Consider the following 14,636-nt stretch of genomic DNA (forward strand, 5'->3'; position numbering starts at 1 on the left):
CCAACAGCCCCGGATCTTTGATATTATAACTATTATATGATTCGACACCATGGAACATAGTCATCCAATAAATAGCCATTAAATCTGGTATATTATATGTAAGAAAGTAAAAACTATCTATTTGCAACGATGTTTGCAGAATTCACACGATAAACAATAGAGGATATTTGTTCATGTCAGTGTAAGATCGTTTGTTATTTCACGAGTGATCATAGAAAATATATTTTCGCCACGAGTGAAAATGTTATTTTTCTATGATCACGAGTGAAATAACAAACGATCTGACACTGACATGAACAAATTTTCTGTTTCTTTTATGCCTCTTTTTCAAGAAAATAATTAATAATAATTTCCCTTTCGCTGAAAAATAACCCTCTCCCGTGGCGTGCCTCAATACAGTTTAATACACAAAATGACGTCATTAGTGTTTGCATCATTCCTCCGCCGAAAGAAAAAAGTCCAATAGTTGATCGTCTACGAGTAAACAAAGCTGAAAGGTTTTAACATGTTATTGCTGTTACTCAAATAACCAAACAAAGTTAAGCATAACATGATGCTACAATAATACTTACTTGTAACAACATTAACTAAACAGTACATGTCCGTGATGTCGTAGGAATACGCAAATTTTGACATTTTCATTCATACAGTGCGCCATTTTTACAAACTGTCAACTGAGTACATGAGTGTTTCAAACTGTGGATAAACAACAAACAGGATTATTTTAACTGGTGTTAAGTGTTGATGAGCAAACTTAATCGCTATCACTGTCACTGGGGATCATTCTAATCCTCTTGAACGATTGCCGCACGATGTCAGGGCTGGAAGAATCATGATGCACATGGCTGTGTTGTTGGACTTGCTGCTGAGACAGCGTGTTTTGTTCCTTTCGATTGAAGTTGAACACAACGTTTCCATGAAAGTGAGAGTTCATGAAAAATCCTCTTCCCATCGGCATCTCACAGGAATCCCCGAAATTGTGTGTGGACATTGCAGGACGAGCGGGAGCCCGAGGCAAGATGCTGTTTGGACGTGACGAGTCTGACAAAATGTCAGAAATGGTCATTGACTGCTGGTTGTTCAATTTGCTGTAGTTGTTGATGCTGTTGATGTTTTTATGGCCCGAAATTTGAACTATTTGATTAGCTGGGACTCCTTCATCATTTAACTTCTGCACCATGCGTTTTCTCACACTGAAAATGATACAGTATAATGGATGTAAACAAACAGGATAATTCATTCTGATAATGATTTTTAGAAAAATGCATAAGCCACTACAGTGTAGTGATCATCAAAAATATTGGCTATTAAATCGAATTGATTATTTGATAATGTAAGTGTAAAAATGTCATTGGAAATAAAATATTAGTTTTAAATTTACAAAATTAAGTGAAAATGTATCTGTATTGTACAACTTCAAAGCTGGAAATTAATAAACTGATGAAAGAACATCTAGTTCTGGCCTCCATAACTTTAAATGTCGCTTTTTATGATTTTTGACTGGCGCAACTTTATACAGGTCTGTCAATACTTGCGTGGCGTAGTGGATATGGTGTCCGCCTAGCGATCGGGAGGTCATGGGTTCGAACCCCACTGGGAGCGTTTCTTTGATCTCTCCCAAAGACACCAAGTACTGGTTCTAGTCCCAGGAAACGGACTCGAGAGCGTTTATATAAGCCTATGGCTTTCGATGCAATCGAGCAAAAATAAATAGGTTTTAACTAAAACTTTGTAAACTGTTCGCTGAAGTTTCTTTACTTAAAAAAAAACATCATGAGCCACACCAGACGAAAACAGACATTATGTAGCAAGCAAACAGTTTCGCTTTGGAAGCGCAGTCAGCTTTAAAATGCGAGCAGATCTGGATTTATCCTGGGCGCCATCTCCCCAAGGTCTGTTTTTACGTGATGCGGATCATGTGTATAGTTAATAGTTACTTTTTAGTACCTGTATGGTGTTATGCGTGCCTCTTCAATTCCTGCATCTGTTTTCAGCTCATTCATGATATTGTACAGCGTATTTACTCCCATTGCCGATTTCTTATACCAGCCTTTTTGGGCTGGTGTACAAACACTCAAGAAAAATGGAGAGTCTGCAACCAACATGTCAGTAGGCCGTCTGTCGCGGAATGTTTTGTACAGATGAACAGGATCACGTTGAGGATCATCACGTATCTCATAGGCTATTGGCTGATTTGCCCTTTAAAAAAATAAAAAAAATATTTAAGAAAAACACACTTATTTTAGGTGTACCGATGCAATATTAAGATTTATTATCAGTGAAATAAAATTGATATTTTCACTATTTGATGTAAAAAATAACATTGAAAATGTCAATTTATTAATAAATAGATTATTTGTTTATTTATAGAATCTAAATATGACATTATTTATTTATTCATTCTTTTTTTTTATTTTTTTTTCATTTATCTATTTATTTATTTTTTTAATATTAATTAATTTAATAGAAGCTGAACAGATTATTTATTTTAATAATGTTTTGAAAAATAAGTAAAAAGTAATTACCTGGTATCGCGAACATTAGCACCAGTCCTTGTCTTCGTCTGACGTTCCTTAGACAACGTAATGAACTGACGCCCGGAGCTCGGATCAACTTCTAGAGAGACATCGCCCCATTTCATATTGCGGAATTCAGTACCTGTTCTCATTCCAAAATATGTTGCACAGACGAACCACATAGAATGAGCTAAAGAGCGTGCCTAGTGGTCACCCAATGTCTTTGCCTTGTACATCAGGTCAAGGTGTTCATCGGTTAATGTTTCTGCTGTTTTCGGCTTGTTACCTAAGCCCTGCTTTTTGAGGTTATTTTGCTTAGACTTGAGAACATCTCTTGCCCTTTGAAACTCTCGATCAGTAGCTATCCTAAGTTTGCAATTGTGTTTCTTTAGGTGTCTGTCTATAGAGCACATGAAACCTCTTAACGTGGTGGGCTCATATTCTTCGCCATTCTTTTTTGTAACAGATAGTAAAAACTCACATATGTATTCATTTAGGGCGTCAGGTGGTATAAACTGTGCCAATCTTGATTCCTTCTTGTAATGCAGAAATGAATGAAAAAGTTTCATGGCTTGATTTGTTTTCTTTTCAGTATTTTCATTTTCATTTTCACTCAAGAATGAGTCAATGTCAACGGCTCTAAACTTTCGAACCTCAGAATTTGTATTAACATTACTCACAGTTTTTAGTATTTCATTTTCATATCTTTCATCCTCATTTTCATGATCAACCTCTTTTGCCCCACCCATTGTTGATACCACAACTGTTTCAATTGATTCCTCAGGCTCATTGTTTACATAATTGTCCAGATCAAAAAATTCACCAAAGAATGCAGGGTATTCATCATCACTTAATTCTGCAATTGCTTCCATTGTTTTAAAGATCAAACAAAGATTTTATATTTTGTATTGTTCCCATATACTTGTATAGTGTACATGTACATTGCTACAATGCAGACGGCTTAAACAAGGGACATTACTTTGCAAGTACTTTTTAACAATCTCCTACGCAGTGGTCTCCCTTTTACTAGTAGTAGAAAAAGTAGTTCCGAAAATTTGTTCTTTTCACTCGTGAAAAGAACAATCGTTCTTTTCACTGCTGTTATTTAACTGCAGAAATGTCATATTTTAGCATTAGGTATAAAAGAAAAACACTTATTACATTTTTTCATACTCTTTGTATCAATTTGAGCGTCTACTATCCATTATAAAGAGACAATATAACACATAATCTGATATGATTAAACCTACTGGTTACCCTCCTCTATGTTTAAATCTGTGTCAGAGTGATCGACAATGGTGACTAAACACTAGAGCTCGCAAATGAGTTATTTTAAATTTAACTCCCGCGCATAATAGTTTGCAAAATTATGTTAGGTTCCTTGTGTCTCGCTTATAGTTGTGTAAACATGTAGTGCCTAATAAATTGTGTCATTGATTGTGTATGCTTTAATTAAGTTATAATATAATTATATAACAATATATGTTATTGTACAATGTGTGTTATTTATTCAAATATATAATTTCCTTTGATTAGGCTTATTCGTATGTATTTATAATTGAGTGTGCATTTAATAAATGATGTTAAAAAGGAGAACAATAATTGTTTGTTTGATGTTCTTGAATGTATTTTGATCGACTCAATTGTACCTGTCTTTCCTTTCAATTATTGCTAAACTTTTTGTACAGTTATTTATCTGTTAAGAATACACAAATACAACTGATTTGTTACTGATTTGTGTTACCACCTTTGAAAAAGTTTGACAACGGATGCTCTGTTTTATTGTATTTTTATTGTATCTTCTTTATTTTTATTTTTAATCTAAGTTTGATTGTGTTCTCTTACCACTACAGCGTCTGTAGTTTCAACTGAATTGTTGCTAATTAATTGTGTCGGCTGTTTTCTCTAACATATAAACATAAATTTCAAATCAGAATACTATAAACAGATAATACTCTATATAGTTCGTATCATTTCATAATCTTATTAAACTACAAGATCAAAATCCCCATTAAACATTTCAAATGTTGTTTTCCACTTGCCGGGTTTAAGTCGTTTAATTTAATTATTTAGTTTTATTGTATTGTGTGAACCATAATACATAACGCATAGTCTGGTTCTTTTATGAAAAGGGCCAACTATGTTTGCTTTTATGCGTAATCGCTAGTTTCGTCATGTATTTTAACTCATAAGTCTCACCTTTGTATCTAACTCTTACATGCATGTATTTGTTTTATGTATTGTCGATAAATGCATCTACATGTGCTAAGTTGTACTTGTATATATATTTGACCGTTTATACATACATGTAACCAAGATTATTTTCTGAAATATCACAACATTTCAATTGTTTTTGTACATGACTATTGTTACACAAGAAACCATTGTGGTTCATTTGAACTGTTCTTAACACGAGTCAATTCGAATAGTAAACAATGACACACCAAAACCAAAAAGTGTATGAGAAGAGAAATTCTTGTTTCTTATCCACTTCTTAACATTAGAACACCAACAATAAACATACAATTATTTCAACTGAGAGCACCACTTTGAAACATTCTTTGAAAAAGACCTCACGTATAGTGAATAGCAATAAATATCAGCTGAACTTGTATTCAGTGCATTTTGTGCATTGCATGAGTGTTGTTTAAAAAAATGTCATAGTGCTCGCTGTACAATATATTTATATTCATTATGTTATTTGCCTGCTTAAATGTACTGTGCTTCTCCATGTTTTTATGTTATGTACTATAATATTGTAGAATTTTCACGCAATAAACTCTTGTGAACTTCGAATTTCTCTGACATATTAGTTATTTATTTATTTTTGCAATATCGGATTAGGGTCAGGAAATATAATATAATATAATAAGCACCCAATAACTCGAGACCTTCAATAACACATTTTCGTAATACAGCTACCACCTCATATATGTTAAAGTTAAACTGTATGTAAAACAAAATCTGTGAATAAGTCACTTTAAAAGGCATATACAATTAATTTGATCGTTTTTAGTTTGTTTGCATTTATGCCGTGTGTTTTTCAGTGATATAGTGTTAGTCAGATAACCTTATAATAAATCTCCTGAGTATTCCGGATTACAAATATTTAGTGTACATACAAACACTACGTATTATGCATTTAACGATCTTCGGATACCCACGTTCGACTCATTCCAAGCATTTCAATTGGTCTAGTAAATGTACTATTCGACTATGGCCATTAACTGACAACAACCTTATACTTGAAACCGATATTGTTTGTGAATGTTATAAGATATAATCGCCCGATCTTATCATCACATAGGTTACGTGTCATGGCTGTACACAGGGGCGGATCCAGGATTTCTGGTTAGGGCGGGCGGGATACTAAAAGATTTGCTGGGGTCCAAAGCCCTGCTAGGGGGTCCAGGGGGGCGAAGCCCCCCGTAAACTCCACGATTTAAGTGATTTTGAAGGCTTTGACAAGCACTTCTCGAGCATGTCAAGCCTTATATACTTTCATCAAAGTACCTTCTTATAATGCCAAAAAAGTGCATAGTTTATCGTTTAGGGGGTCCAGTAATGCTTCCAGATTTAATGACTTTGAAGGCTTTGACAACCACTTCTCGAGCATGTCACGCCTTATATGCTTTCATCAAAGTACCTTCTTTTAATGCCAAAAAAATTCATAGTTTATAGTTTTGGGGGTCCAGGGGGGGGGGGGGCAAAGCCCCCGGAAGCTCCACGATTTTAGTGATTTTGAAGGCTTTGACAAGTTTAAATAGGTGATTTAGATCTAGTTAAGTTGGAAACATCAAATTAATTTACTTGCGCGTCCGCCCCCCCCCTGGATCCGCCTATGGTATATATAAAACAATAAATCATATGGGATATGCGTTTTCGTTACGACAGCAATACACAGATGCGTTGTTTTATGTATAGCAAGGAACCAATTGCCAACGCACGAGGCGCACAAATATAGTAGACATCGCAAGATACACACGTAAAAAACAAACAAACAAACAAGAACAAAACTGGGGTCACGGCCTCGGAACGGTCAATAACAGTAACGTACAAATATAATTTATCCCCATCGAATTATGGTTCATCTCAAATACACAGTAGCAATAAAATATGATACGTTTATCCATTTGAATTCAAATTTAACAATCTCATGGTCATATACAGACTAGAACTCCAGAAACCGTACTTTTCAGAGGCACTAAAATTATAAACCCCAAAATGAGTTTTAACTAAATCTCGACGCAATTAAAATGCTTTAGAGACATAACATCACAAAGTTTATAATTCGGATCATCGTCGTGTAATTAAATTAGACGCGAAATAAGTTTGGACAAAATAAAAAAGCTTGGTTTTGTATTTCTATTTTTATCCACACAAAGTCGTGTTAAATTGACGTCGAATTCGTTCATTAAAATTGAGTGAATAATCGATATGACGTCATATGTGTTCATCAAATTTGTTTTAAACTATGATGTTATTATATGAGAAACATTCAGTTAACGTTAATATTTTGATGATCTAATATATAAATAGTGTATCACTTATGTGCTTTCACTACGCCTCGTGATTCAAAAATAATGTCTTAAATTTGCTAAATCGTGCGTATAAGTACTTGCATTTTACTTAACATATCCTGAATAATCGGAACTTCTTTAGCAGCATGTGTACCGCCCATGTTTTTTTAAATTGTTTGTCAATAGGAAACGCGATGCGGGTCGCATTTGAGTACATGTAAATGATACAAGATACTTTTTTATGAACTGTATGTGTTAACCTTAAGCGCATATTGACCGTCATTTTCCCTCAGTGTTACACGGAATCCACGACCTAAACTATATGAGTTATACCAATTTGAATGTTGTAATGGAAAAACACTAAAGACGTCGCATTTTGACGTTCAAGTTTAATTGTTAAACGCGTCCTTATGAGACTTGCGAAGAGCACCAAATAACAAGAAGCCACTGACACGCAAAACCAATTAAAATACATGTATTACATTAATAAAGGGGTACCTGGCGTAGTTAACTTATATTATTATTTATCTCGTACCTCATCTGAGAAAGGTAAACTACAACGCTTTGTTAAACTTCTAAAAAAATGATGAGGAGTTTGAAAAAAATGAATCTATGGAACGGTAAATAACTAGGCATGATGCCCTTATATATTTATAGTGAAATCGCATTCTTCCCACTGCCTAGATAGATTATGTGTGGCAATGAACATTATTCTGACATATAATTTTGATATCACTCACTCTGTTATTATTATTACTTAATCTGTCTGCAATTAACCCATTACTGACCACATTATTTTTTTTAATTTTATTTAAAACTGTAAGGAACTATATAATTATGCTATTAAACAACTTTATAATGATATTTACCATTGGAATATTATTGCATTATGCAATTTTAGTCATGTCCCAAATTTGGGACGCTAGACACATAAGATATCAATATTCGTACATATTCCATCTTTAAGTAAGGACCCATTTACTTCCAAATATGCATTAATGTATGTTTTTCTGCATGTTTATTACAATCCAATCACCTGTCTATGAATTGTGAAATATATATCTCCACTTATCACTGGCGATGAAATGCTATGAAACATCTGTCATGGAGTCCAACATCCAGATCAGGGTTGACTTTCCGCCACAAAAGGCACACATTCTCTGTGTGTTATTTGGCGCTATGTAGCGGTCGCGTCTGTCTTGCCTGTCAGCAGCCGGTACTCTGCGCATATTTCCTGCCTGAAATTTAGAAGATCCATGGGTTGGTTCTGCTATTTAGCGGATAACATGTACAGGACCCATGCATTTTGAACAACCATGTCCGGGTTAAAACCCAAACAGTGCCCACCACCATTTGTTTATCCGAATACCAATTATGTAGGTGTTGATATTTTGCTCCATACGATCAACACCTCATGTACATCTGTTGTATTCCGCAATAACGTTTGGCTGTTGCACTTCTATAATTCTTCTTTCACGTTTTGACCAACGCTTGACCTGTTTACTGGAGTGATTTTGTGGCAATTCATGCCCATATATACAAGGTTGTTGTCATTCCATTCCACAATCAGGGCCTGACCATCAGCAAGAAGTTGGCTCCCTGTCAACTTGTTTATATTGCCCCGAGGTCTTCATCTACGCTATCCTCATCACTTGTTGTAGCATCTTCTGGTCCAGTCATGAACACATGAGCTTCTTGAAAGTCTTTGTCATCTTCAAAAAGATGCAACACATCATTTAGAGTGATCCTGTTAACATAAATTTATATAAATGTAGTTGTAAAATAGTATTATTTGTTATTGTTACAGACTATACTAAATCTAAATTTTTACACATATGTGCTTAGCGTCCCATATTTGGGACATCATATTGATTAGTAAAAAATCAAGGGGAAATAAGTAAATACTTATATTTCCATGAGTGTACATTATAAAAACACGTATTTCAACATTACAAATCTATAATTTTGACTTTATTACAAAAAATTAAATAATTTAGCATAAATAAATACATACCTTTTTTTAAGAAATTGTCAGTCCAAGAAAAATTTGCCCCTTGTCGTGCCTTATGAATGCATGAAATATCTTTCTGTTTCATCTCTAATTGGTGTTACCTGATACAAAGAACTGATTGCAAAGCCACACAACAGAGATAACTGTATATTTATAACTGAAATAATTAACACTTACCAGATTTCCTAGGTGTCCCAAATATGGGACGCTAGACATTAATGGGTTAATGCCGAGACGACTCCACGGTAGACTACTATTAGCTTACTGACACGAACTTTACCAATCTCAATGCAGAGTTGTCGTTCCAGTCAAATCTCTGCGCGTAGGTTGGAACTTTACAGCCATTCTATACATAGATTGTGACGTCACTACGTTTTTGTCAGTAAGACTGTTGTGTACATACAATGCTTCACTCTGGATCAGCAGACGATTTATTTCATAAATCAATCTATCTTACGGAGGAATCCGAGATAGCCGATGTATCACGATTGACAATGCTTTACAGCGGGATATCAATCGGGATACATCGACTATCTCCGGACTCCTCCGCAAGATAGATTGATTTACAAACCGGTCTTACTGACAATAACGTAGTGACGTCACTATCTATGTATAGAATGGATTTATGGAATAAATCGTCTGCTGATCCTGAGTGGGGAGTTATCTCATCATGGGATTTTCCATTTTCTGTCGAGTCAAGCGCATTCATCTTCGCAAATGAAGGTAAGAATTTTACTTGTAGAATATGTATCAATATTATTGCTCATGTGTGTGTATGTGTACAATGTTTTAATAACGTCAGAATAGATGCATTTACTTTTATTGTCAATAACCTTCTTGTTGGCGTAGTGTAGATTCAGATAATAGATTCATCTAAAAATAGACTAGGACAGTTCGTACTTGCGTTTTCAGAAAATGCTCACATCGTATCCATAACATAACTATCAACAACACAGTCTTCATAATCAATAAAGGATACAGTAACTTGTCAGAGAGATTATCGATACTCTAAAAGAAAAGTTTAAGTTTGACGGCAATGTAAACTGAGAGATCTTTTTACGATTCAGTCGTGATTTGTATGCACCTTTATGTATATGACGCAGTACATGAAGAAAATACACGGTGGCAAACATGAAAACATGATCGGCATTTTGTTGCGCGTATACTGTATGCGATTTATGAATCGGTATGGAGTTTGGTCTCTGAACGCGATTTTGCCAGTTAATGTTAGATTTACTAGTAATCAAAGCGCTGAAAGCAGAGGAGTTGTTCGCTGTTGTATAATCTTAGACGCAACTCAGTTTTCAAAAATATGTTATAGCTTTTTATATCGCAAGTTGGAAAAGAACACAACCCATTCACATTTATAAAGAGTGTGTCTTAAAGCACAGGTCGAGATGTGTTTTTTTCTTTCAAATCATTAATAAAAAAGATAATTTAAGCTTCATTTTGGGAAAACCGGACTTAATGCATATGCTTTAATTTTCATTCCAGTACCAGAAACTGTCTTTAAACGAAAAACAACCTCAAATCAGAAAGTGTTGTTCTTGATTAGCGTGTTCGCATTGCACAGGCTAATCAATGTGCACAGGCTTATCTTATTTGACATGCATTAAGCCCCGTTTCCCCTGAAAGCAGCCAATATGTACAGATTTCAATGATAAACACTAGAATGGCCAATGTCGTCTTACAAGCTGTTAAACACTATTTATTAAATAAACACTGCAGTAGTAGAGCAGACGTTTCTAGCATTCGTCGTCTGCATAATTTTCCTGCAGTTAGTAAAGACAGGCAGTGTTTGTCGTTCCTAGCTTAGCAAACAGCAGACTGACTTGCAGTTATCGTTCCTAGCGTAGTTAAACGCAAACTGGCTTGCAAAACTGCGTCTCTACAGTCTACATTAGTGTGAGCTAACGCTCACAACTAAAAACTATATTGAACTCTACCGAGTTGACATATACAGTTTGTAAACCTGTTCCGGATAATCAGCAGTTCCGATTCATTTGTATCTATTTTTCATAATGCCTTAATAAAAACACAATGATAAGTGTCTAAGGTATACATTAGGTAATGGAATAAATTAACAAAGTTTTTGGCAAGAAAGCTTTTGTATTATGCTACAGGGGGGGGGATAAATGCTGCAAAAAGTTAAGCAGAACTGATTGAATGAGTTGTGTATTGAAATATGCATATGGATATAGAAGGCTTTATTTTTTTCAAATAAACATTTTGCTGATTGAAAACAAATGCCATGACAATGTTTTGAAATACTTATTCTGTAAGTTGAATGATTTTTAATAATTTTCCGAAGGGTGAACTTTAATTGGCTATATTTTACCAAAGACACAGATTGGAAACTTCGCGCCTTATAAGGCTATCTCACGGCGGGGTCGCGTGGTCGACAAACTGATAAGAACACTTAGGACCAGCAGACAATTTATTCCATGAATCAATCGGAGTAGTCCGGAGATAGCCGGTGTATCACGATTGCGATAAGATAGCGACGCGTCAGTAGCAACGGCTACGATTATCGAGCAAAGTTATGCGAAAATGTTACGGCGCTATAGAAAGGCGGCTGTAACTTGGTCAATAATGATCCGATTTTTATAAAAAAAAGTTTCATAGAAACATGAGTAATGATGTTTTTATAAAATCTTGATTTTATTTACCTACAATAAGAATTTATAATGCCGCGATCGTTGATGAAATAGCGCTAAGAACTTCCAAATCGCGGCGAGAATGCTGTTGAATAGTTTATTTGAAAGGCTTTTGCTGATAAAATATTCTTGTATAATATGGTATTTCAAACAATTAAAACCTTATAAAAATTTATTATTTCAAAACGGATAGATATGTGTGGACACATAGATCTAGGTCTCTGATTAAAACAACATTACAGTATAATAAATGCTATGACCGTTCGATCCAAAAACGGTTTCAGTACGACTTATTTCAATATTGATTGTGTAGATTTTTTCAATTGTTTAATTCTCTTTTTATTTAGATCTTATTCATGAGTTATAGGTTATTAAAAGTTTGTTTGTTATCCATTTTTTTTATTTTGGTAATTAAATTAAGCTTTCAGTATCATGGGCTAGGATTTCGCGAAAAGAAAAATACCCAAACATTTCACGCGCGTGTTAATCGTCGGATCAATTAGCGAACTGAAGAATATGCTTTGTGTGTTTTTTCTTTATTCTTGAGAATTAATTGAAAGAAGGGATCCTAACTTCAATTATCAGTTTGCGTTGTTGATTGATTTTAATTGTGTGATCAGTGGCCGCGGCCGGCGAATTCATTCTTTATATGCCATTGTGATGTCCAATTAAGGTAAGTCTTTGTTGTGAATGTTTTAGATTTTAATATACTTGTTTATAATAGTACGTAATAAACACTGTGAAATGCTGTATTAAACTGTTTAAAAAAAGATTCATAAATTATTTCATCTGTTACTGTGCTATTATCGATTGTGTATCTTATAAGTTGGACATACATATTTTGGATTTTACATTTTAAAAATTCTGTATCATTTGTGCAATCCTGTCGCGTTACAGAGACCCTGATTTTTTCGCTTGGAGTGATAGTGTTTTAGACCTTGATGAGCTTTTTGAAGGGGACTATACTGACAATGTTTGTACTGATAAATATAGTGTTAGTGTTGATAAGAAAGATATATATGTGTGTCCTATTTGTTCACAAGAATACAAGACTATATCTGGGTTCCGAGGTCACGTAACGAAAAAGCATGACGAGAACTTTAAAGGCATGGCATTTTTCTTCATTTCTTCAAAGAACAATTCTCACAATATATGTGTATCAAACAGGTATTTCCTGCTCAGCAGCCACGTTATAGTTCCGAATTATTTGCACTAGATTTTATATCCAGTACTAGCATAGATTAGGTTTATAATGGTATCAGTCTTTAAGTCTGCAAATCTTTAAATATAATATATAAGTGATTTGCTTTTATACCGGGGGGGGGGGTAGTAGTTCTGATTGAAAGAGACAGTTTTCATCTGTTAAAAAAAGACTTTAATAATGGCATTCATTAAAGTATCACATGATGAAAAAAAAACAGTATAAAAAATATATAAAGTCCATACTTCGCGAAAGCTGTCTGTCCCCAGTGGACATGTTTGACAAAATTTCTTTCGAGAAAGCTGACAGATTTTAGGATCTTGTTCGAATGACTGTCTGTCTCTCAAAATTAAAGGAAATAAAATTTATATAAATACTTTGGTGTGACGGTTTAATGGATCCTGTCAGACCGACTGTCTGGAAGATTTTCTGAGCTTCGCGAAGTCTGCAATTCTTGTTAAATATTTAATCACTATCATTTATTGGCGAATCAGCATATTTGCCTTTGGCCATTCACAATGTATTTGAGTTTAATTATGGCCAAGACATACAACAATACAACAATTAAGCGTATAATGCAAAACAATAATAACAATCATAGCATTTGATTAATACAGAGCAAGTGGAATCAGTTGTAGAGCACATTTGCAAGATAAAAGGGAAAAACAGTGTAATTGTAATAGGAACCAGCATACACACTCGAAAGAAAACATGTAGGTACTTCCAAGAAGTCAATGCGTATCATAATCCTTAATGGGTTGTTTCCTCTCAAATTATAGCACCTAATGCGAAAACGAAAAATTAGGAGCTAACAAAGGACAATAGAAGCTTAACTTTACAGGAAAAAAATAGAGAAGACAATAAATTATAATTACAACATAAATTAATTTATTAAAGAAAAAAAAAGGAACGTAAACAATGTACAAAGAACATCCTAGAATTGCAAGCATGTAATATTATCCAATGAGTTATGTTTCTTCTGTGATTAGTGCCTAGTGCGAAAACGCAAATTATATATTAAGAGGTTGAGATTTCAAACCTGTAACGCATACTTGTACGTGTGTTCTGCCTATATAATTTGATATGTGTTTGTTATCTACAAGCCTGTTTCACATGTTTAGATTTCAATGTGTAGACGTCTATATTTTTATGCCCCCCTTCGAAGAAGAGGGGGTATATTGCTTTGCTCATGTTGGTCTGTCGGTCGGTCCGTCCACCAGGTGGTTGTCAGACGATAACTCAAGAACGCTTACGCCTAGGATCATGAAACTTCATAGGTTCATTGATCATGACTTGCAGATGACCCCTATTGATTTTGAGGTCACTAGGTCAAAGGTCAAGGTCACGGTGACCAGAAATAGTAAAATGTTTTTTGAATGATAACTCAAGAACGCATACGCCTAGGATCATGAAACTTCATGGGTAAATTGATCATGACTTGCAGATGACCCCTATTTATTTTGAGGTCACTAGGTCAAAGGTCAAGGTCACGGTGACCCGAAATAGTAAAATGGTTTCCGGATGATAACTCAAGAACGCATACGCCTAGGATCATGAAACTTCATGGGTAAGTTGATCATGACTCGCAGATGACCCCTATTGATTTTGAGGTCACTAGGTCAAAGGTCAAGGTCACGGTGACCCGAAATAGTAAAATGGTTTTCGGATGATAACTCAAGAACGTATTCGCCTAGGATCATGAAACTTCATAGGTAGATTGATCATGACATG

At 34.7% G+C, this 14,636-nt stretch overlaps 3 protein-coding genes across 6 annotated transcripts in view; 2 read left to right on the plus strand and 1 right to left on the minus strand.

The window, feature by feature from the left end:
• Positions 1–14,636, plus strand: part of LOC127853028 (uncharacterized) — a 387,010-nt gene that overhangs the window by 144,934 nt on the left and 227,440 nt on the right. The gene's annotated exons all lie outside the window — the stretch shown is intronic.
• Positions 1–14,636, plus strand: part of LOC127853032 (interferon-inducible GTPase 5-like) — a 206,086-nt gene that overhangs the window by 61,050 nt on the left and 130,400 nt on the right. The gene's annotated exons all lie outside the window — the stretch shown is intronic.
• LOC127853040 (uncharacterized) lies at positions 607–2,642 on the minus strand. The gene is made up of 3 exons (XM_052387174.1): positions 2,526–2,642; positions 1,948–2,199; positions 607–1,193 (listed from the first exon to the last, which is right to left on the minus strand). The coding sequence occupies exons 1-3, from the start codon at positions 2,639–2,641 to the stop codon at positions 755–757; spliced, it is 807 nt and encodes a 268-aa protein (XP_052243134.1). The 5' UTR covers position 2,642; the 3' UTR covers positions 607–754.

This window comes from Dreissena polymorpha, chromosome 12, assembly GCF_020536995.1.
Source record: "Dreissena polymorpha isolate Duluth1 chromosome 12, UMN_Dpol_1.0, whole genome shotgun sequence".
Classification (NCBI taxonomy): Eukaryota; Metazoa; Mollusca; class Bivalvia; order Myida; family Dreissenidae; genus Dreissena; species Dreissena polymorpha.

What these genes read in the sequence shown, in the direction of transcription:
- LOC127853040 (XM_052387174.1), bottom strand. Translation starts at nt 2,641, where the DNA reads ATGAAATGGGGCGATGTCTCTCTAGAAGTTGATCCGAGCTCCGGGCGT. An exon ending in GCTAATGTTCGCGATACCAG is followed by an intron (nt 2,200 to 2,525) that starts GTAATTACTTTT and finishes ATTTTTTTAAAG; the next exon opens with GGCAAATCAGCCAATAGCCT. An exon ending in GCACGCATAACACCATACAG is followed by an intron (nt 1,194 to 1,947) that starts GTACTAAAAAGT and finishes TATCATTTTCAG; the next exon opens with TGTGAGAAAACGCATGGTGC.